The 25,106-nt window shown below is 39.8% G+C and overlaps 1 protein-coding gene across 1 annotated transcript in view; it reads left to right on the top strand.

The window, feature by feature from the left end:
* The window catches only part of LOC128702904 (uncharacterized), a 100,038-nt gene that overhangs the window by 73,167 nt on the left and 1,765 nt on the right, over nucleotides 1-25,106 (top strand). The window contains exons 2-7 of the mRNA XM_070102644.1: nucleotides 16,099-16,326; nucleotides 17,317-17,460; nucleotides 18,183-18,428; nucleotides 19,120-19,248; nucleotides 20,350-20,477; nucleotides 21,777-21,893. Coding sequence (XP_069958745.1) covers nucleotides 16,099-16,326; nucleotides 17,317-17,460; nucleotides 18,183-18,428; nucleotides 19,120-19,248; nucleotides 20,350-20,477; nucleotides 21,777-21,893 — 992 coding nt within the window. The remainder of the gene's footprint in view (nucleotides 1-16,098; nucleotides 16,327-17,316; nucleotides 17,461-18,182; nucleotides 18,429-19,119; nucleotides 19,249-20,349; nucleotides 20,478-21,776; nucleotides 21,894-25,106) is intronic.

The raw sequence follows: 25,106 nt of genomic DNA, 5'->3' as shown, positions 1-25,106 counted from the left end.
AGCAAACAGAAATAAAACTATTTTAGGTGAGAAGCCTCTCCTGTAATTATCATTATATTTGTGGATAAGAGTTAAACCCGTAGAGGTCATACAGTGCCTAAGGAATGGAGTGTAATCATATTTTATTCAAGGAGAAGAAGAGTAGTTCTAATTCCTTGGGTCAGCAACCCTTCGTTAGCATCAAGGCAACAACCCCCTCCCTCCCCTTCTTAAAAGAATTTATTAATGTTACAATTGACATAATTCACTGTGGCGTACAAGGCCAGCATTTACAACCATTGTCTTCATTTATGAGTCTCGGTAGTGAATAGATTTTCTTTTATTGCAGATTCTATGTTTTATTATGCTGAGATCTAGAGTACTAAGAGGAGTACCAGTTTAGGGTAAGAAGCATCACGTAAGTACCGAGTTAGAACCAGCATTCATCGTTTAGAAATTTCTCCCCAGTAAGGGAAAGTGGTCCTTCGTCCTTGTTTGTATCATCTAGTTCATTTAGCCTCTTCAATAGACTTGAACGTAGAAACTTGATGTTTGTGGGAGAGGCAGTTCGGGACTAGACAACAAAGTTACTGCAGGACTTTCCCCCCTGGGTAATCACTAGGTCTGGTCCCGGCCTGAATTTCACACACGTTATAGTGCAGACATCACAGTGTGGCTTGTAGTGTGTGAATTGTGCATACACAATAACAAACGCTGATAGTAACCAATATACTTCACCTCGTGTATCCCTACACCTGTCCATGTTTGCCTAGTAGTAAATAGAGCCCTAGGAATAAGTGTAGTTGGCTGCATCTTGGAAGAGAGCACGTAACGACTACACATAAATAAACCATAGTATTGCTAGACTAGATTAGATTATATTAAGATATTACTATTATTGTGATTATTATTACTATAATCAGGGGCAAACGCTAAACTACTAGGGGTGATACAGGGCCTGGGGAACGGGAGTTAATGAAGTTTGATCCGAGGAAGGGGAGTGCAGCTCAAATACCTTGGATCAAAAGCCCTTAACCAGCATTAAGGTACATATGTGGTCACTGAGGTTCACATTACCCACATGTGATCACTGAGGTTCACATCACTCACATGTGGTCACCGAGGTTCACATCGGCCACATGTGATCCCTGAGGTTCACTTCACCCATATATGTGGTCACTGAGGTTCACACCAGTCACTCGCCTTCAAAGGAGGTACCTTGATGCTGATGGAAGGTTCTTGATCCGAGGAAGCGAAGCTAGCTTCCCTTCCTCGAATCAAACCAGATTACCTCCCATTCCCCAAGTGCTGTATGACCCCCTATGGATCTAGTACTCCCCAGTGTATATAGCAATAATTTCTTATGACTCAGAGCCAGAGGATCACGGGTGCCAGGACAATATTCAGAACAAGCTTTAATTGCAAAAACGTTTCGCTCAGGGTCGGATTTTATCAAGTCAGGACCTGATAAAGGTCATATATGAACGAAACGTGTAAGTCAATATGCGGGTTAAGGCACTTTTTGAATCGATAAAGTCCCTAGTGGACGAAACGTCATAATGCCACACCCCGGATACTGTCTAATTGTATCAGCTGAGCGAAACGTTGTCCAGGTGAAAGCTTGTTTTGGATATTCTGTCTTGACCTGCCTGTACTACATATCTTCGGCCAGAAGGTATTAATTACGTAGTATTACCAGGGATAGTAACCCCTCAATTTACCGGACAAAAAGGGAACATAGAGTGTGACGGCCAGTAATAGCAATAACAAAGGGATATTCAACTGAATAGGCCAACTACATAGGGATGATTTTGTACTAGTGCAAAAAAAAATTTCCATGGATAAAAACATGAAAGCTGACAAAAGAAAAGTTCACCTTTGGAAGAACTAAAATAAAAATAAAGGTACTGTAACTTGCAAGCATTGGATTAAACTATACTTAGGAGAATCAAATCTGCCAAAACAGACTTTAAAAAAAGATCAGGCATAGAAATACAAGTAGTTGTGACATACCCGTGTGTTTGTACTGATGTATTAATATGACAGTACTAATGTATGCATACAATGACACATTTCTGAATTAATAGAGGCTCAAGAGGAGCCTCACAACAGCCGGATGCCCAGCAGTAAGGGAGCCACCCCAACTATGCATATCTGATGGCAGCCAGAAGCGTCCAGATGGTATCACACTTCAAGCCTGGACAGACGGGAAGCAGGTGGTGTGGGACTATACATGTGCATATACCTTGGCTGATACCTATCTCCAATACACCAGGGAGGAAGGAGGGGCAGCTGCCAGCTTCAGGGAGTCCCAAAAGTCTAGAAAATATGGAGAACTTGCCTATCATTATATGTTTGTTCCCACAGCCTCAGAGACCCTTGGCTCATGGGGTAAGAGTGCATCTAAGTTCTTTAAGGAGCTAGGCAAAAGACTCATCAGGATAACTAGGGATCCCAGGGCAGCTAGTTTCGTTCCAGCGACTCAGCGCTGCTGTTCAGAGGGGTAATGCCTGCTGCATTTTGGCACGCGCCCCAGTTCTGAAGAGCTGGATCAGATTTTCGCATTATAATCAGTGACAAACACGTAACAATATGTACTAAACATGTATCTCTCACATCTCATGTACTGTATATGCCATCTTTATATCAACACTTGATACTGGATACTGGAGTTCCGCAGGGAAGTGTCCTTGGTCCCCCGTTCTTCCTCATATACATCTATGATCTTCCAAACGTATCCCAACACCTGAAACCCATTCTCTTTGCTGACGACACGACTTATGTCATCTCTCACCCTAATCTTGCCACCCTCAACACCATTGTTAACGAGGAGCTGATCAAAATATCGACTTGGATGACAGCCAATAAACTTACGCTTAACACTGACAAAACCTACTATATTATGTTTGGTAGCAGAGCAGGAGATGCACAAATTAACATTAGAATCGACAACACTCTAATTACCAGACATAATGAGGGCAAATTCATAGGCCTATACCTTGACAACAACCTGAATTTCAGCACCCATATCCGACACATAACCAAAAAAGTATCCAAAACGGTTGGGATCCTCTCCAAGATACGATACTACGTGCCGCAAAATGCCCTTCTCACACTATACCACTCACTTATTTATCCATACCTCACCTATGCTATTTGTGCTTGGGGATCAACTGCAGCAACACACCTAAAGCCAATAACCCAACAAAAAGCTGCAGTAAGAATAATCTCTAAATCCCATCCCTGGCAACACCCCCCCCCCCACCACTCTTCATAGATCTAAACTTACTCCCTGTTCAGTACATCCACACTTACTACTGTGCAATCTACATCTACAGGACCTTAAACTCCAATATCAACCTTGACCTAAAACGCTTTCTTGATAGTTGTGACAGAACCCACAGGCATAACACCAGACACAAACATCTCTACGACATTCCCCGTGTCCGACTAAACCTTTACAAAAATTCAATGTATGTCAAAGGCCCTAAAATCTGGAACACCCTACCTGAGAACTCTAGAACTGCAGACACATTCATCACCTTCAAAACTACCATTAGAAAACATCTTATCTCCCTGATACACCCCGTTAACTAACTACACGAATACCACCTGGTGGTTCACACTTTCACTCACCCATTTGACCATAAACAGAAATATTAATCTCAATCTTAAAATAATGAATCCTGTGATACTCCAATACTGAAACTATGTACTGTGCCAAAACAAAAGCATTCACATTGTTAAACTCACAAACTAGTATTTAGTCACTTAGCCATAATACCAACTTACCTCATAATTTGTAATATTTTAAAATTAAGAATTAAACTAAGTCTGCCCGAAATGCCTAGCCATGCTAGGTGTTCTAGTGGTACACTCTGTAATCATTATTTTACTACATGTAAACCACACAATAACCAAATTCTGTAAACTCAGCATTGTAATCCTTATAGAGAATAAACTTTGAATTTGAATTTGAATTTGAACACTGTATCTCTTAAACCTTTTGCACCATATTATGTAATAAAATATACCTATTGGTAAAAAATAATGAAAAGATGGGGTGGTAGGGGAAGTGGAATATTCAAACGGCTTCAGGAAGAAATCCAAATATTCTTCCTCGAAGCCTTTTTATCCACTTCTCCGAGGCTATGGGTCCCACAATTTACACCAGAGGTGGACCCCAATATATATATATATATATATATATATATATATATATATATATATATATATATATATATATATATATATATATATAATACATATATATATATATATATATACATATACACATATATATATATATGTATATATATAATATATATATATATTATATATATATATAATATATATATATTTATATATATATATATATAATATATATATATATTATATATATATATAATATATATATATTTATATATATATATATATAATATATATATATATATATATATATATATATATATATATATATATATATATATATATATATATATATAATATGTGTGTGTGTGTGTGTGTGTGTTAAATGTATCTTTTGTGTCCATACAAGTATTTATTATAACTTAAAATCATACTACACACTGAAAAATTTCACGAGACAAACATTTAACAATTTATCTAGTACCAAACCTCGGTCAGTGTGGAAGGCGGCAACGACGCCTTTAACAGTCAGGGCGGAAACTGCACCTTTAAAGGTCACGCCGGAAGCTGAGAACAGCGCCTTTACGTGCTCTCCGGAAGTAACTCCAATCATACTTTTTGAATGCTTAGGTTTAAAGTCACTCGACTTTTTGGGGGTCATTAAGGCTGCAACTTGTGAGTATTTAAGCAAGACTTCCACAATTAAGGCTCCATGTCTCTTGTACAACACCTAAGATACTTCTCATCTCGAAAACTGAGATTAAGATACAGCCTCAATGTATATGCACTGAGGTATCAGCCTCCAGCACATACCTACGAAAATTTCCAAAATTGTGGGCTATCAAAAGCACGCTACTATGTTCCACTAGCAACACTACTCACTCTGTACTACTCTCTAATCCATTCCTACCTCACTTATGATATGCAATATCTTCTCTGTACTGGACTGAAGAAGTCACTGGCTGGTGAAACGTTTCTTCAATAAAGATTCCCAAATGTTGCAGAACTTCAATTTGTTGGTTTTCTAAACTATGTATAATATCTGTGTCTGGGGATCCATAACAGCAAACCACTTAAAATCCAACAGAAATCTGCTGTTAGAATAATCACCCAATCAGGTTCCAGATAACCTCCCCCCCCCCCCGCCCCTGCCAGTATTCAAAAATCTTAATTTACTAAACATACCACAAAAACACACCTACTACTGAGCATTATATATATATAGGACACTTGAAACGAACTTTCAACCCAGCGCTCCGACTCTTCTTGAAAAGCTGCAATAGAACACACACACAAACAGTACAAGAAATGTATACTTTGTTATATAACTTGTACGACTCAACCTATAAAGGAACTCCATGCAAATACAGGGCCCCTTACTTCAAAAATATAGCTGAAGAGAAGCTCCCAAATCTGACCGAAATCTTGTTTAGATTGATGAATTAGACACTTGTGCAACACTTGGGTATCTTTATTGTGGAAACGTTTCACCAACCAATGACTTCCACAGTCCAATGCAGAAAAGAATGGTTTAAGATTAAAAGGAGCTTGAGGTAATCAATCCCTCAGCCTGGAGTCGATGTGATCAGTCCATCCATCTTGATAAGAGTACAGCATATACGTAGAGATGGAGCTTATAAGCTGTAGACAAGTGAGGTGAAGCAGTCATAGGCGGTGTCTAATTCATCATCCTGTCGGTTCTGTGAACCATTTATCCACTTTTCTGCTTAAACTATATATTAATGGTGCTGCCCAGCTGACACCCCGGAGGGTAAAATCTAATCACAATCTTGGTACACAGTTAATTTTTAGTACTGTTTACATTATTTTATGCATTCTTAAATTTGTGTTAGTATCTTTATTACCTCTCCTTTTATCTGTATTTTTCCCATATTTTCCTTAATATAGTTGCTAGTGATGTGTTTTCGACCAAGTACAGAGTATACACATCGCAGGGTGTATATCTTTTAGTGTAAGTACACAGTGTATTTTGGTCCCCATTTTAGAAATTAAAGTAAATTAGTGTACTTGATAACTGCAACCTTAATGACCCTCGTAAATCAGATTCACTTAAGAATGTTCACTGCATGAGAACGAAACGTCATGTACCTCTATAAATAAAATTTTTTTTTTTCCAGAGTCATTTTATCGAAACTTTTCCCCTACCGCCACAAGTTCACATTTTAAAGTATGATGACGAAGGAATCATGGATGACTTAATCTCAAACCTTGACAAATCGAAATATGTAATGAAGTTTTCTCCTTATATTTGTTACAGCATTTCACCCATTTTTTAAATATGAAAAGGTCATTAAAATCAATAAACAGAGGCACTTCTATATTTTGTTTATCTCGCCACGAAGGTACAAACACTCTACAACCATTGGAAATGAAAAACATGTATGCGATACATTAAACAGTGACACAGCGACACTAAAAATAACTCTGGTTCTGTATTTACAAGAGGTAATTACGTATGGTTTATCACAGAGGTGATCGAAAATCGGTAATCACTGTCCCCAAAAATATAATTCTCACAAAACCATTTACTTATAATAAAATACAAAAGACTATAAATTCTTACAAGTGAATAAATACGTAGATAGATGGTGGAATTCATGATACATATTTAAATTCATGATACGTATTTAAATGTGAGAAATTAAGAACGAACCACATGAAGAATTCAGATGATGATAAAATAAGAAAACCGTTGAACACAGCAAGAGATCCAAGAGTAATTACAGACGAAAGACTGTCAGTGAAAGCTCACGTGAATAAACCATTCAGAAACTCGTACGATACTCTTGCATACTGTAAGACAGTCTTCTCATTTAATGATGGTGAAATGCTTAAAAAAGAACTGCTCACAATACTGCGATAGACAACAATAATAATCTTTATTACTACATTTACAATCTATACAAGCCTAGCTGACATCAATGAAATACTACTATATAGAAAGTACTTTGTTATGCAGAGTATTTCTCGGAAATTAGGTCAATTTTGTGCCCATGATGCCACCCACACCAGTCGACTAACACCCAGGTACCTATTTTACCGATAGATGAACATGAAGGGCAGGTGCATACCTGGAGTATACCTGGAGAGGGTTTCGGGGGTCAACGCCCCCGCGGCCCGTCCTGAGACCAGGCATCGTGGTGGATCAGGGTCTGATCAACCAAGCTGTTACTGCTGCCTGCACGCAAACTGACGTACGAACCACAGCCCGGCCAGTCAGGTGCTGACTTTAGGTGCCTGTCCTAATGCTTCCACCCGTACTGAGGAGTGAACTACGGACGTCAGTGTGTGAGCTGAGTACGCTAGTGTTCATGAATAAGATCACAACGACTACGAGAAAATACATAAGAAAAATTTCATATCACCATCAACAGTGAAAAAGAGTTTACAATTAACCGTAAACTAAGAAAAGATGGAACTGAACGATACTAGAAAATATTCCTTCACAAACATTTCTAGATTGCTTGAATGGGATCTTAGAGGAGGTACGACCACTGAAAACTTTATAGGGATTATTTAACTGTCTAAATAAACACTTAGACGGGACATCACGAGCACCTGTGTGTAGTTAAGGGTGCAGAGTTATCTGCACCCTTAACTACACACACACACAAAACACACAATTAGTCGAGTACACAAACACACACACAAGGTTCCAATTCCCTAGATCAAGAGCCTTTCACAAACATCAAGGCACCGTTCTTGAAGGGTTGAAGGAAGGAGTTCAACTCCCGCTAACTCAATTGTATAAAAATACACACACAAAGAACACTAATTCAAGACAGCGAGACTATGAATAATTACTATCAACTTTCTGCTTCAACACTTACTAAACAATTCGCTGACATTTTTCAAAAGTATAAATACATATTTATGTCTATTTTTGTTTTGGTCCGTTCAAACCAAGGCGTTTCTTAACCAATGTGAGTGTCCAATAGACAGCTGACGTCAGAGCCATCGTTTCTAAATTATTAACAAACTCAAGAGTCACCACCGGCGTTCTGACTTGCCTATTGGTTTATTGCTCATTACGTCAGAGATCTGAGACATTTACCATCTCTGTGTTGGATAAGCTACACACTCGAGCAGTGGACCGCCAGCATCTGGGGATCAAACTTATCTATCAAAGTTTTATTTTTTTATTATTTCCACACTGCTTACGGATCGTAAATCACTGCTGGATAACAGTTTCGTTTTGAAATTGTTGCGGAGGCTAGACTCGTCTTTTTATAAATAGCTTCTAAAGACTGTGCTGAACTGTTTTGTCAAACTCGTATGGGGAGAATGAAAGCCATAAGATTAACAAAGTGTTTTAATCCATAAGATTATTCAACGCCTTTGATAAGGGAAAAAAAACTTGAAGACTCAATCCTTCGTCCGCTGCATGTATAGAGATCTGTTTACCCCAGCCCCTAGGGATCACCAGAGCCGCCGGATGGCACAAGGCAACTCCCAGGATAAGAGTCATAAATTCGTCAAGAGGTTTTGGTGTAAAGACATGGTGAGGGAGAACAGTGTAGTGCAGCAGTTCGGCCCAGCCAGCAGTTCCTCCTACTCCGATCTCGACTCCAGATGGGCACCCAAACGCAAGCACCAGCAGGACAACTTCATAGTGGCGAATCTTTTCCATAAGGCCATGAAAGCGGAACTAATTATGGATGTGACAAGCCTAAAAAAAAAAAGCGGTTTTGAATTCCCAAACTCGGAGAGCCAGCAAGAGACTGATGTTGCATGGTGGAAAGAGGAGGGTGAACCTGGCCAAAGACCGTCCTTGTGTGTGAATGAAGTCGAAAACAACTACCATAACTCAAACTGTGAGACTGTTCTTCCTCGCGGTTCACTGCGTCCACCTGAAGATCGAACAGCGCAAGACGAAGAAAGGGGCACGCATCAGGCCGAGGCCACAGGCGATAAAGCAGATATCGCGCACGAAGGTTCTGGTGTTCTCCCTAGGGTGAGCTTTTACTCTGTATTTCTCAAAGTCTCTAAACTCTTGCTAGTGCGTATCGCTGAGCATCAAACTCGAATCTTTAAATCAATACTCACCACACAAAATAAAATTATTCCAAGAATTTATGTGCAATTTTTAGAGTCTCACTGTCGTGAAATTCAGACATTTCGTGATATAGTCAGAAAAGGACAAACAAGGGAGACTGACAACTTTGGTATCTTGTCTGTTTATGTCATGAAATACATTCAGTGTCGTCATGTTCAAGTCACCTATATTATTATTATTATTATTATTATAATCAAAAAGAAGCGCTAAGCCACAAGGGCTATACAGCTCAAGTCACCTACAAAACACCATATAACTGCACACATACTATTTTATCATCACCCTATGCAAATGAATCTTTTTCTTATGATATTCATGGAAAGCGCTAATCCGTTAAAGACTATTCAGCGCTTAGAAACTCTCTGGATAGTCTGTATCGTCTCAGAATGTTGACAACCGGTGCCAATAACTTACATGCAACTTAATATACTAATTAAATATTATAGTTGCTTTTCCATCAAATATTTACGGAAAGCAGAGTTCAACAAGTGTGCGATATTCAGTAATATTTCCTTTATTTAAATAGCTTTCAGATTTTACATTTGCGTATTATCTTATTAAGACTTTTTAACTTTCTGTCTAAATCAATTTGTTATAAGAGAAATTGGAATACTACACTTCCAAAACCGTAATTATTCTGAAGAACAAAATGCATGACGTTTCAGCTCACCAGGGCCATTCCCAAGTGCAACAGGATTAAAGCACGTTGGTCTCACAGCCTCACAAATAGCGGTCGTAACCTAGATGTTTACATCGTTGGTTTCGAAGTCCTAGAATGGCTCTTTTTATTAGCAAGACTAAGTAAAATTGTGTAGCTACATTCAACAGGGTTAGAAAAATAACTTTACCTAACACACCCATTCTACAAGACGCTTCACTACCATACGAAGTGTGGTTTTTTTATCATACTTCATCACACAGGATGGTTTTCGTGTCATACATCATCACTCAGGATGGTAACCCTGTCATGATCAATCACGCACGATGGTTTCCTTGTCATACTCATCGCACAGAATACGCTGAATACGTGAGGTAATGAAACGTGCCAGCCTGAGCTGGTAAACTTCAGCAAGGCGATGAGGATACCGTCAAGTATCCAATCCAACAATGGGTTCAGATGCTACGGTAGCTTCACGGGGTCTCCTTCCAGCAGAGCTGCAGTTGTATATCAGTGGTATTCAGTACCGATAAGATGAGGAATTAGACACACGTGCAGCATCTGGCATCTTTACTTCAAGTCGTTTCGCCATCCAGTTAGTTTAAGTTTAATATCTTTATTATGCACCCCATACCCATCCTGTGGGGGGTGTCAAAAAGATTACAGAAGTATATAATGGATCCAGGGACTGGGTCGCAAAGTTTTGATAGCTAAACAAGTTACAAAGGTAATTCAGTGGCTTTATCAACACATTACATGGACATAATATGAAAACAGTCCATGTAATGTTTTGATAAAGCCACTGGATGGCGAAACGACTCTAAGTAAAGATATCCAGATGGTGCACATGTGTCTAATTCATCACAGCTGCTGTTGCCTGGTGTTGGTGGGTCAGCTTTCAGCTTCGCCTGGCAGATCAAGGGCTACGTCATTATATTCATTGTCATATAATTGTTATATATTATATTCACGGGGAAGCGCGTAACCCGTAGGAGATAGCGCGTCGAGAATGGAAGGTAATCAGGTTTGGAGGAAGTGGAGAACAGTTACATTTCCTTGGATCAAAAGCTCTCGCCATCATCAAGGCACTCCTTTTGTAGGATCATTTGCTTATAAACATCGTTATTTTCCATGAGTGAGATGTCTGTTGCCGGTTACCCGTCCTTCTATTAGTGTGGCTCCTTGCTCACATATAACGCATTCAACTCTCATCTAATGAGCCCAGGATGGGTCCTGGGTTGGGTGAGGACGCTGGGCATAATTCCTTACACCTGTTGCCCCTGTTAACGCCTAACAGTATAACGCGCAGGGACCTGATTTAAAAGAGGGCGTGATCATCTTTTTACTGTGGACTATAAACCAAAAAAGGTTTTAATCATATGACTAAAGTTTCCCTGAGTAAAGCACCCCATGACTTCGACCCGCGTGGTGGACCGGAAAGAAGCGGAAGGCCACAGTGATATGACTAAAAGAGCCACTGAGAAAAACCAACTCCAGAAGAAATTTTCCTCATGTCTCATGACCACAACCCTTCCTTGTTTTACACCTCTTTTTTTTTTTACATAATGTACAACGTTAAAATCTGCACGTTCCCTACACTTTGTGAGGTCCGGCATCTCTCCACCGTTTTTGCTAACACCACCGAATCCAGCGCTCGCTGCCGCGCACACACCATGTAACCAGCGCCATGGAGCGAGTCATCTTAAGACAAAAACCTGTGTTAGGTGATTTTCTTTGACGGATAAACCAACAACCACCTCTTGTGATTTTTTTAAAATGGTGTGACTACCCAGCACATGTACGCCGCCATTCTTTAGCCTGATGATTAAGGCTCTCGCTTCACACACGGAGGGCCCGGGTTCAATTCCCGGCGGGGTGGAAACATTTCGACGCGTTTCCTTACACCTGTTGTCCTGTTCACCTAGCAGCAAATAGGTACCTGGGTGTTAGTCGACTGGTGTGGGTCGCACCCTGGAGGACAAGATTGAGGACCCCAATGGAAATAAGACAGACAGTCCTCGATGACGCACTGACTTTCTTGGGTTATCCTGGGTGACTAACCCTCCGGGGTTAAAAATCCGAACGAAATCTTATCTCTTATCTTATCTCACTCAAACCCAGCACAGCAGATGCTCCATGGCTGATACCCAGCACCAGTAAGTCAAGGGCTACTTAATTACTAATAAGAGGCACGGGTGCGCCAGCTGTTACTTTATCTCAGTTCCCAACATGGAACGTCAGTAGTTACCGAGCTACTAAGAGGCTCTTCCCAGCGCTTACACCTCGGTTAAGCAACATTTTCCGTTATGAAGAAAATACCTCGGCCCAACAGATCACTCGTGCTGAGACAGTGACATGAACTTCCACACTACATTATTATGTTTATGGAGAAGGGCTGACCCCTGGGGGTTATACAGCACTCGAAGAACGGAAGGTAATCAATTATTACCCAAGGAAGGGAAAGGGAGCTCTAGTTCACTGGATAAAGAGCCCTTTACTGGTAAATATACCAGGGTATGAATATACCACGTAGAGCACTTCGAAATATTTTAAGCGAGGGAAATTGATATACCACGTAGAACGCTGCGAAATATTTTATACCATGTATAATGCTATCTTGTTGGTATTGTAATGTCGAACTAGTTTTAAGTGTAATGTAAAAGGACACAAGTGCAACTAAGTTTTAAGTGAGGGAGGGTAATATACTACACAGAACACTTCGAAGTAATTTAGGTAAGCAAGATTAATATACCACGTAGAGGTTGGTTTAAGTGGTGCTCGTAAATTCTTTACTAGAGGGTAAAATAAATTGGTGCTCCCCGAAGAACTCTGCCATAACCCGGTATGCCACTATACAAGGCCATTATAACTGTGCCTGCCATGCACTTCGAGGCTCTTCGTAAAGTATAAATAACTTGAAATTGAGAAGCGAGCATCCGAAAATGAATGATGGACTAAGCTGACAAATAGTGATTAAGTCTAGCTGTGGACGAAACGTCACAAGAAGGGTTGCCCTACATAGTGTCTTTCTCACTTTCCGAAGCTGATCTCGATATAGAATCATTGCATTAATGGTATTTAATACCGACTTGGCAGGTCCTTCTCAAATTAACCTATCTCACCACAGTTGTATTACTACTACTACTGCTGTGCAAGAAAGGTATAAAATACCGACAATATGAAAGTTAAGACACATGTGCAACATCTGGATATCTTTATTGTAGTAGACGTTTCGCCATCCAGTGGCTTTATCAATACAGATTCTAGGACATAATAGGAAGACAGTAGAACTATATACAAAAGATGAGGTAATCAGTCCCTCGGCCTTGGAGTTAGTGTTCACAGCATGGTGGTGGAGGAGAGTCTGGAGCAAAGGCAAGAAGACTGGCGCTTTTTATAGGCGTCAGTGAATGGGACGGGCAGCAGACGAGGGCAGTCACTGGTAGGCGGGATTCCCCAGTGGAAGTAGGTCCTTCCCAAAGAGATGGGTTAGTTGCAGCAGCCGTGAAGAAGGTCTTGTAGATGTCCTCTGAACCAAGATTCCATGATGTTGCAGTGTCTGACAAGTTGTGCAAGAAAGGTATAAAATACCGACAATATGAAAGTTAAGACACATGTGCAACATCTGGATATCTTTATTGTAGTAGACGTTTCGCCATCCAGTGGCTTTATCAATACAGATTCTAGGACATAATAGGAAGACAGTAGAACTATATACAAAAGATGAGGTAATCAGTCCCTCGGCCTTGGAGTTAGTGTTCACAGCATCGTGGTGGAGGAGAGTCTGGAGCAAAGGCAAGAAGACTGGCGCTTTTTATAGGCGTCAGTGAATGGGACGGGCAGCAGACGAGGGCAGTCACTGTATTGATAAAGCCACTCGATGGCGAAACGTCTACTACAATAAAGATATCCAGATGTTGCACATGTGTCTTAACTTTCATATTGTCGGTATTTTATACCTTTCTTGCACAACTTGTCAGACACTGCAACATCATGGAATCTTGGTTCAGAGGACATCTACAAGACCTTCTTCACGGCTGCTGCAACTAACCCATCTCTTTGGGAAGGACCTACTTCCACTGGGGAATCCCGCCTACCAGTGACTGCCCTCGTCTGCTGCCCGTCCCATTCACTGACGCCTATAAAAAGCGCCAGTCTTCTTGCCTTTGCTCCAGACTCTCCTCCACCACGATGCTGTGAACACTAACTCCAAGGCCGAGGGACTGATTACCTCATCTTTTGTATATAGTTCTACTGTCTTCCTATTATGTCCTAGAATCTGTATTGATAAAGCCACTGGATGGCGAAACGTCTACTACAATAAAGATATCCAGATGTTGCACATGTGTCTTAACTTTCATACTACTACTGCTGCTGCTACTGCTACTACTATCACTACCCTCTCGCAGCTTGCCACCTGACTCCTGCCACTATGTATACTAGTTCTTAGTTATCTCTGTATTAGGACGGAAGTCATTCGTGGCGAAACGTTTCCTCTAATAAATGTCCTGAACTGTACAAAAGTGTTTTTTCCACGTGTTGCCGGTATCACCATACCATTTTTCAAGACTAATATTGTTCCAGTCACGGTATTGTGCCTTTTTATTCCTATCAAGACTATGGTACTAAACACCCGCTCCCTGGCTGAGGGACAGATTACCTCATCTTTTCACTCTTTTCTGCTAACAGGACATTTCCGACAACTTTATTGCCTGACAAGTAATTACGAGTGAGAAGGGTTTGATTTGAGAAGGACCTGCCCAGCAGGTTAGCTACAATGCCTCTCAATGATTACCTCCTCCCTTCTACTAGTGGGCCCCGCCTTTTGTATAGTCAAGAATTTCTCCCCCTGTAGATGAATGATTCAAAGAACCGACATGTTGTTAAATTAGACACATGTGCAACTCTTGGGTATCTTTACTGAGGAAACGTTTCGCCACACAGTGGCTTCATCAGTCCATACAAAGGATAAACTTGAAGGAGGAGAATGAGGTAATCAGTCCCTTAGCCTTGAGTAAATCTGGTCAGTCTATCAGTCTTGATGTAACTGACCACATCGACTCAAGGCTGAGGGACTGATCACCTCATTCTCCTCCTGTTCTTCAAGTTTATCCTTTGTATGGACTGATGAAGCCACTGTGTGGCGAAACGTTTCCTCAATAAAGGTACCCAAGAGTTGCACATGTGTCTAATTTAACAACGTGTTGGTTCTTTGAACCATTCATCTACAGATCTGTTTGTGACTTGAAAAAGCCCACTGTGTGGGCGAAACGTTGTCAATAAAGGATCACATTATACTACATATGTGTTTATATTTCCACATGCCTCTTACTTATCTAAGTACATGAGCTAGATCTATCATTAGGGCTGTTAGTGGTGGGAAAAATTATTTACTTTAATAAGAGGAAAACACTAAACCCATAGTGGTCATATAGCACCTGGGAAATGAAAGGCATTAGGTTTCAATGCAAGGAATGGAAGGATAAGTAATTCCTTGGATCAAGAGCTGCTCACCGGTGGGAAACGATGCTATAAAAAAAATACTTGCAGAGACGCAACAGTCACACTTGAGAACACGAAATTACATACTATTCAGAAATAGCAAGAGCAGGAGCACTCGCGTGTGACAGTACTAGGTTTAAGATGAATTCAAATATTTTATTTATTTTATGCGGTATAGATAATGTAGTTTATATGTAGCAAAATATGGTTAGGCACAAAAGACAGCCACTAATATGCAGAAGATAGTAGGTAAAGAGAACTTTTACCATCCTTAGCTCCATTCTCACTCACAGGATGGTATTGCGCATGTGCATGCTCTCAAATGGCAAAAAAAAAAATACTTTTTTTTTTTACCAGTTGTGCTGAATATCAAAATGGTATACAATACCTAACTGTTGCCTATGTGTCTTACCTACCAACCAGTTGTGCTGTTGTAAACGATTTATCGAGGTGTTCAGCAATATACAAACTATATGTTGTTTTCTCATTTTTCTCAACAATCCTGGTTTTTTACTTGTATTTTCACTTACAAACACACCTCTATCAACAGGCCAAGTGTCTATCAACAAGTGCCTTTGGCAACTAGTAACACTACTACTACTAATACACACACAGGTAGCTTTTATTCCCACAATATAACTTTTTTAGAATACGATAGCCGTACACTAAACAAAAAGGTAAGATAGATACTCATGTCCATGGACTACAACAATAATAACTTTAACCCCTACAGATGAAAGCCATGACACCTCAGAAGTCGAAGGGGATGTTCGAAGAGGAGGCCGCGGCTAAAGCTGAGGGTGAAGGCGGTGGTGGTGATAATGGTATGAGTACGCTCAAGGTGGGAGGTGGTGTGCCACAGCTTGAGGAGGTCACATGCGTCTCCTACCTCTCGGTTGCCGACGATAATTCCGAAGACCGGAGGCCCTCCACGGCAGACATTGTCATCGAGAAGCTCCACGTCAGTGAAAATATTGTTCCTCTGTACAACTTACTAACAAATTACAGACGAAACTAGACGTTACAGTCCCTCGTGAAACATTATTAAGTCTGGAAATTGTCCAGGAGGGACCGAAATGTCTACTTTCATCCCCACTGTGTAGGTTACGTATGAATTGTTCCACCCACAGTACTTTTTTCTTTAGTTCTTTATTTAGGTAAGCCATATGAAGAGTTAGTATAGTAGAAAAAACCTTAAGGTGATATACACAGGAGGCTTATTAACCGTGTATAACCCCATGTAGTAGTAGTGTATATTTACTTATGGGTCGCGTTCACCAGGACGCGCGACCCACAACAGGATAGGATACCGTTTTCTTCGGGTTTTAACCCCGGAGGGTTAGCCACCCAGGATAACGGAAGGCAGTGCGTCATCGAGAGACTGTCTTATTTCCATTGGGGTCCCCAATCTTGTCCCCCAGGATGCGACCCACACCAGTCGACTAACACTCAGGTACCTACTTGCTAGGTGAACAGGACAACAGGTGTAAGGAAACGCGTCGAAATGTTTCCACCCCTCCGGGAATCGAACCCGGGTCAGCGTGTGAAGCGAGAGCTTTGCCAGCCAGGCCACGGGGCCGGTGAACTCCAAGGTTCTTATAAGTAGTTTATATTTTATGGAATGTAAGCAAGGTAACATTTATTAAAAAATGCCTATCTGTCGCCCATGTGACAGGTAGACTATTGAGCTTTAAGGTTTATAACCTGGGATAACCAAACAAGCCAGTCTGATTCATTTCACTGGGGTCTAGGATGTAATCTACAGCAGCCGACTTAATTCCTAGGTATTTATGTACTGCTAGAGGAAACAGGAGTAACAATTGTAAGGAGATTTACCCATACGAAAATCGAACCCGGATCATATTTGCAGTGAGCCCATAGAGTAGTTCTGCACTGCATGCAGAGCACCGTATAATATTCAATGCCTACTAACACAAATTTTATCTTATAGGTTGAGAAGGTAGAAGGTGGGGGAGTAAGCATCCAGGGAGTAGTCCTCGCATCCCATTGTCATGTTACCCTCTGCGTGTTTGGGGTATTCTTTATTGTTGCCGGCGTCATCTTATCTTACGTCAGCTACAGTGTCAACATGCAAGTAAGTCACTTCTACGTCATGCTTAAATATTAGCAGTAATTTGTGGATACGATATCCTATGTAAACACCATCTATGAAAATACTACATGAGTTAAAATGACAATTCTGCTATAAGGCTACCATACAATTACACTCGACTGTAAATAAAATCGGCTGTGAACCTACCAGATAAACGCATTTAACTGTAAGGCTACCATATAATCGGCAAGGAGGCTACCATGTAAACACGATCATTCTCCAAAAGCTCACCTATTCGTAAATTATCACGAAAATAAAATAACAGGTATAGTTTACGAAAACAAAAACAGACAACTAAATGAACCTGTAGCTTAGCTTCCCAAGTGAAAAAAAATGGCGACAGGTAAATACAGTTTCATGACAATCATCTTTCAATGTTTTTCCCACACCCTCCCTTTCCTTCTCGACGCACAAAAACATTTATTGATACACATCTGTGAAATTAGACGCAATTTATCTCAAAAAATATAAATGTAATTGCATGCAAATTACTCAAAATGTTTCAATACAGGTATATTTGTCGCAGACAACGGGCCTCTCGTAATTATTAGCATTGGTAGTAAGGGTGAACAGCGGCTTACTCAAAAGGAGTCGATGACCCTTCCGATATGTCTGTTCCAACCCATTTAGATGGACATGAAGTATTGTTAGCATGAAGACAATAAATCGATTTAATACAGTACGTACTGAACTTCACATCGCAGGCAGGAGAACAAGGGAGCGAAAGCGAGAAACAGGATGAAGTAGAGGAAGATGAGGAGGAGGAGGTGCAGGAAGTGACGACAGAACTAACACCAACAGGAAAGGCAGAAGAGCAGCAGGATGGTAAAGCAGGACCTCACCACGAAGTGTCCAGGGTGGCCCAGATGCGTGTGATCGGTCCTGCCTTCCTAGCCGCTGGCTTCCTCATGCTCTGCCTCGGCGTAACCCTCTTCGCCCTCGCCAGAAAGGTATGCTAGCTGCTTTTTTTTTTATTATTTTGTAGTGTTTTACTATCGTGTCTCCTTGTCTCATTTTTCTCCTTCCTCCTCCCCCACGCCCTGCCCCTTAATCCGCCTCTTCGTCCTTTCCCTACCAATACCTCCAGTTCCATATTCACCTCCCTCTCATTAAATGGACCGTTCACTTTGGAGTTAATGACTGAATTTGTATTTTTGTTTTTCAAGAGATGAAACATGTTCATGGCAAAAAGACTTAGAAGCGTAGAGATGGTGGTGTAACAACTTTAAGAGAGAAGGATAAACACTCCGGCACTATCTTAAAAATGTAGGAAAACACAAATACATTATAATCAAGATTGCTAGCATTTTACAAAAGTCTGCAGGATTTTATGCAAATAGATAATGGTTATTTTTAAAGTAATACTTGAATAGCGAAACAGCCAAGGATGGAGCTGATCTCGCCAATGGTGTACCAATTACATAGGATGAACTGTACTATTTATATTACGGCAGGTTCACTGACGGGTTGAGTGATGCTGCCTGATTGACTCACACATAGGAGCAAAATCGAGTGCGTGTGTGTTAGCATATTTTATGTCCTATTTTTGTCTTGAAAAGTGTTGCCATAAAGCTGGTGGGAAATTATGTCGCTTCAACAGTAAATATTTCTTCATTAAATCCTTCATCATCGCCTCAACAGTTGAGCCACGACGAGAAGGGCAAGCAGCGAGCCCTGGCCGACCAACAGTTGTGTCAACTAGAGAACAGCTTCAGCTACGCTAACACCTCCAGCTCTCCCATGCACACCTCCGCCCCAGCACCACACCAGGTGAGTTTAGCACCTGCATTACATGTGTGATGAGTAAATCCATATTCATGGGTGCTGGTGCTAGGGTATAATTACCATTATAAATTATATTAACAAGTTACAATGAAGTTGTAGAACAATTCATAACCCACAAGCTTGATTGTTATATTCATGGGCAAGCGCTGATCAGGTAATCAATTTGTTTTGAGGAAGAGAAAGATCACCTTAACTCTTTCGATCAAGAGCCTTTCAAATATATTAAGGGACTCCCCTATCTATGAGGGGCCCATAAACTGAACAAGAAACTAGACGTTTCGATCTATCGTTGATACGGATACTGGACGAGTAGTGACGTAGATAGCTTGATCTCCGATATGTGATTATTATTTCTATTTTTAATTATTATTATATTCATATGAAGCGCTAAACCAGTGTTAGCATTCAGTCCATGGAGTGATGGAGCTCGATACTACGTCCACTAAAAGTGAGACTGGCGTGCCTCTTAGTTATCGGTGTACGCTAAGTCCGTCATATTATGTAACACTATCTATGTCTTGTCTTATCCATGTACATACATATCTGTAGTCCTGACCATGTGTGACACGGCACGTAACATACGTACCCAAACATGCATATCTCTAGTTGGTATATTCACCGAGTTTACTTTAACTAATTTAGGGACTAGTCTTGAAGATAGTCTGCAGGTAAATTGCTGGATGACTCGTAAGCAGTCGACAGTCCTTGAACCTAACAAACTGGTCTTTGTAATGAGCCAAGTTAAGATAAAAAGCTCTATATTCAAGTGTAAGAAAATCATTTGTGTCACAGTCCACCTGAGTAGCTGCCTGTAAGTTTTTTTTTCCCCTCCACATTTAATTGTTACCACTTCAACTAGACTACAATGGGTGAAAAATAATACGTGTAAGGACCCCAATGGAAATAAGTCACTCTGTCTGACTTTTTTGGGTTATCCTAGGTTCTCTACACATATGCTGCTATGTATGATAATTCTATGTAACTGTATTTGTGTATACCTGATTATTATTATTATAATCAAAAAGAAGCGCTAAGCCACAAGGGCTTGTGTGTATACCTGAATAAACTTACTTACCTCTGTTTCAGCAATACCCGATCCTGGCTGTACGTCGCAACTCTTGGTGGGTAGAACCAACCAAGAAAGAGGCGAGCGGCATCTTCTACAGTACAGAGGAGCCTAAGGACTCCTCTGCGCAATGTGCATTACCTCCTGGGTATGTCTATAAATTCCATTTAATTTAACTTGTTATTCATTCTTCTGAAAATTTCGTACATGATTACAATATAACGTTTTCATCCCACATTATGATTTGAAATGTTTGATTAGTTTATTGTAATTTTCTTCTATACTTGTTAATACTCGTGTGCTGAACTCGGAACGTAACGAGTACAACGGACAAGTGAAGTAGCAGCAGCAACACACACAGCAAGAGACATTATTGAGCTTCCCCAGCACTCAGGCTTAATGCCCAAAGCTGGGGTGTGGCTCCAAAAGGATCCTGTAGTGCTTACTGCTTTTGCACCTCCTGACGCTGTCTGCTGCTGTGCAGCTGCCACACCCTTCGAGCCCAGCGTGGGCGGGGTTTGTGGCAGCCCAAGGTGCCTGGCTTTTCCCTCCGAGCCCCGTGGGGGCGGGGAATGGGGCTAGGTCTGGGCACAGCTGGTCCCAGAAGATGAGGAGGTACTTGTATCTCCTCCCATGGCAGACATTGGCCTGAGACACTCCCTCGACAGGGAGCCAAGGCCGGGCCACCTCTTGGAAAAGGCCTGGGCCGGGTGATTATACCGGCGAATCTACTGCCTACCTACCGTAACGTAAAACGTCACATTTATAATTTATTAGGATTAAGTAGCTTTTGTTTATATCTGCCGGAATTCCTGTGCATCCTAGGAACTGTTCAAACCATTTAAACACTTTCGTCAAGTATTATTATCATTATTAAAGATTAATTTAAGCGTATTACCACAGCATTATACTGTCATAGAACAAATTCACTTACACTATCCGAAGTAGAAGCGTATTGTGCTTTTTGTTTTTTAGTCAACTGTTAAACAAGCTGTATTTTCTTAGATAAATTGTTTCCATATTTTTATGGATTGATGGATATATTCAAGGAGAAATTAAACAGCGCACAAATTTTTAAACTTGCCATAAAACTAAGTTGCAGCCTAACCTAACCTTGATAAAATATACCTAACAATGAATATTAAATTAATACATTCTGCCTATATTATTATTATAATCACAAAAAGTATTTGTTATAACGCACGCCATATATACGGTGTGTATAATATAGCATTATATGTAAAGTTCACAAACTTAAAAAATGCCAATTCCGAAAATTTATGCGTATCACCCACTGATTTAACACTGGAGAGTATACTTTAAGCCCTATTTTGGGACTAAAATATGCTTGATGTTAGTGAAGACGTGAATTTCAGTCTTGATGATTCTCATGCCGTAGATATTACTTAAACATCTAACTAGTCTGTATCAATTTTTTTTTTTTTAGTGAGTGTGCGTCGCCACCGCCACAGATTACAAGTCATGGGCTGCTGGAGCTGCTGCCAGAGTCGTCAGACACCTTCAACTACAAAGGCATCGCCTGCTTCCCACCACCCACCATTACGTGAGTCAATGACATTATTCTCGCACTTCTCCCCGCCAGTCTTCCTTCATGGAGAAGTGCCTTGATGCTGGTTAGGGACTCTTTGATAATAAAAAAACTGAAGCTACTCTCCTCTTCCTCAGATCAAACCTGATCACCGCTTTTTCCACAGGCACTGTATGACCCGTATGAGTTCAGCGCTTCCGCATGAATATTATGATGATAATAATACTATTAATAATAATAATAATCCCAGCCTAACTGGACGAAGGCCACCGATCCGCAATTAGCAGACGAAGGATCGAACCTCCACTATTCTTCGTAACCCACACAGGTTTAACGTAACAAAATACTCCATATACAAGCTACTGGAGGATCCTCCCTCCCCTCCCCTCTGTGAACATTAACAATATATGAAAATGAACATAGCTCATCTGGTATATTCTTGAACACAATTCTTATTTCAACTGCTTCAGCTGATAGAATATGCCGAGTACAACTGCTTTGCTAGTTGTTTAATGTTAATGACAAAATATCCATCAAGATATTTGTTGAAACGATTTAAATGTTTGGGTTACTTACCACAGGCTGTGTTATGTACATCTGAAGACGGTATACACTGTTCGTAATACTTATTCGTTATTCTAGCTTCCAATAATATATATATTTTTCACACTTCAGAATAGCACATACTGTCTGCATTCCCGAAATAGTATATACTGTTCATACTCAAGACAATACACTGTCTACACTCGAATAAAGTATATAAAATATAGTGAATCACCTTCACTTACCAACACTGTTTACCTCCTCTGCTGACTACAGTCACGCTAAAAACATAAATAATTCAGTTTTCAAGATCTCTAAATTAGTTTGTACTAACGGTCATTCACTCGCATTTTAATCAAATACGACACCAATGAATATAGAAGCTTCAACTACGAAAATTTTCACTTTATCACGAAGGTTAGAGTGTCGTGGCCAGCCTGGGCACCTGACAACAACCTTCTGGCAAAAATTGCAAAACTTCAGCAAATGCTGATTTTTGCTATTTTTTGGTGTATGTTGTAATGTTTAAAAAAATAACAATATGTGACTTTACACATGAATAAAACAATAATGGTTGAAAAAAAGTGATAAACGAAAATATTTCAAAGTTTAAGCAAAGGTAAATCTGGCGGCAACTTTTGAATGTTGCACCTGATAGTTAATTAGTTCTTAATTTAGAATCATACAGCGGTATTACAATACATATAAAGCATTTTTTCTTAGACAATTATTATTATTATTATTATAATCAAAAAGAAGCGCTAAGCCACAAGGGCTATACAGCTTTTCTTAGACAAGAAAAAATACTATATCACTTGTAGTGATTACTGAAACTAGGATACGTACACTTCCTCAAAATGATTTGTATATAGACGTTAGCTTATATAGTTTTATATATATATATATATATATATATATATATATATATATATATATATATATATATATATATATATATATATATATATATATATATATATATATATATATATATATATGCAAGGAATTCGCGAGAGAATGCGAAATATACACAAACACTGATCCTTATTGAGTCCTTAACTGTGTAAATTTTTAGTGGCAACATTCTTATATTTCTATTTATTAGGTTCATCAAACCTATACCTGGAGAGGGTTTCGGGGGTCAACGCCCCCGCGGCCCTATCCTTTTTATGGGCCTGGTTTTAAGGATTTCAATTATTATCATTATCAAAAAGGAGCGCTAAACCACAATTAAGGATTTAAAAAAATGAACTCAGTACGTGTTTTCACGAAGCATTTCAGCCATCCTGATCCTGCTTCTAGATTATTATAATCAAAGAAGCGCTAAACCATAAGGTCCGGCTTCTAGAAAGAATTAGAATAATGTAGAAAACTATATTTCTACATAGTTTTACTTTCATTACACCTGAAGGAGCTATTTAGATTCTTTGTCGTCACTCGTAATATCTTAGGTACCTTCTTCAACCTCGAAATGTATATGCTCTTACTACAGATACTCACCTATTTATGGATGCAGGAGTCGAGTCACAGTTCCTGGTATATATCTCTCACTGTATATTCACAAAGTTTACTTTTACCCGTCTTAAAGATTAAAGTAACTTTAACTGATGAGCTGTGAAATTGGCTTAAAACTTAAGACTCGTGTAATCTTATTGTTCCTTATAATAGTTTTTAAACTGTATTAAATGCTACTGGATGACCTAGTCTTAATAATATGCGCGAATTTTAATATGCATAGAATGTTACCCGTTGATAAAACCTATTATAAAAACAGCTATCTAGCTCAAAGACGTCCATGAGTGAGGCGATACTCAGGAAAACCTAGTGCATGTACCAGATATATTTGTGTACTTGATGAAGCCCATACATGGGTGAAATGTTGGTTTAAAATGACACGTGAGCAAACACTAGGATATATTTAGAAGTACTCAAGGTCCCAGGACCGAAACGTTTTCTTATAAATATGTTCTAGTTTGCTCAGGTGTGCATTTAAACCAGTTTGTCGGTATTTATTACCAAGGTTTATACCACATTGTGAACCGTTGTACATTAAAGTTGTCCCTGCATACTGTGTCTTATTCTGTTCACTTGATGTTGATAATCGTTTCCTTGTAATTTCATTGCAGAACTGCTATAACCAAATTATTTTCTTTTGTATTTATTATCCCTTTTACCGGGATAATTTAGTGCTTTATACATGTATTTGACAAAGGTAGAATCACATTATACAGCTGATATATGATATTCTACAAAGTTAAAGTAGGAGTTGATTATCTGTGACACCCATCATGTAAGATGGTTTTCCAAATCAGTACTTCATCACAGAGGATAACTTCTCAAAATAATGAAATTTGTCAGCCTGAGAGTGAACAGGACATCTTCAATCATTCCACTGTGTGTGAAGTAGCTACGCCATTTTTGAACATTTCCTCTCAGCAAGGATGAAGTTATCTTGTACATGAGGACAGCCATTTGTGGGTATCCTATCATACACACATCATCATTATTATTATTACTATAATCAAGGGGAAGCGCTAAACCCATGGGATTATGCAGCGCCTGTGGGGGGGGATGTGGAAGGTATTCAGGATTAATTCTGGAAACCGGAGCCCAGATCAAATTCCCTAGATCAAGAGCCCCTCACCAGCGTCAAGGAACCTCCCTTGAGTGGATGCAAACTAATAG

Source organism: Cherax quadricarinatus, chromosome 82 (assembly GCF_038502225.1).
Source record: "Cherax quadricarinatus isolate ZL_2023a chromosome 82, ASM3850222v1, whole genome shotgun sequence".
NCBI lineage: Eukaryota > Metazoa > Arthropoda > Malacostraca > Decapoda > Parastacidae > Cherax > Cherax quadricarinatus.
Note: the sequence above shows the minus strand (reverse complement) of the source record. Positions and strands in the feature narration are given on the sequence as shown.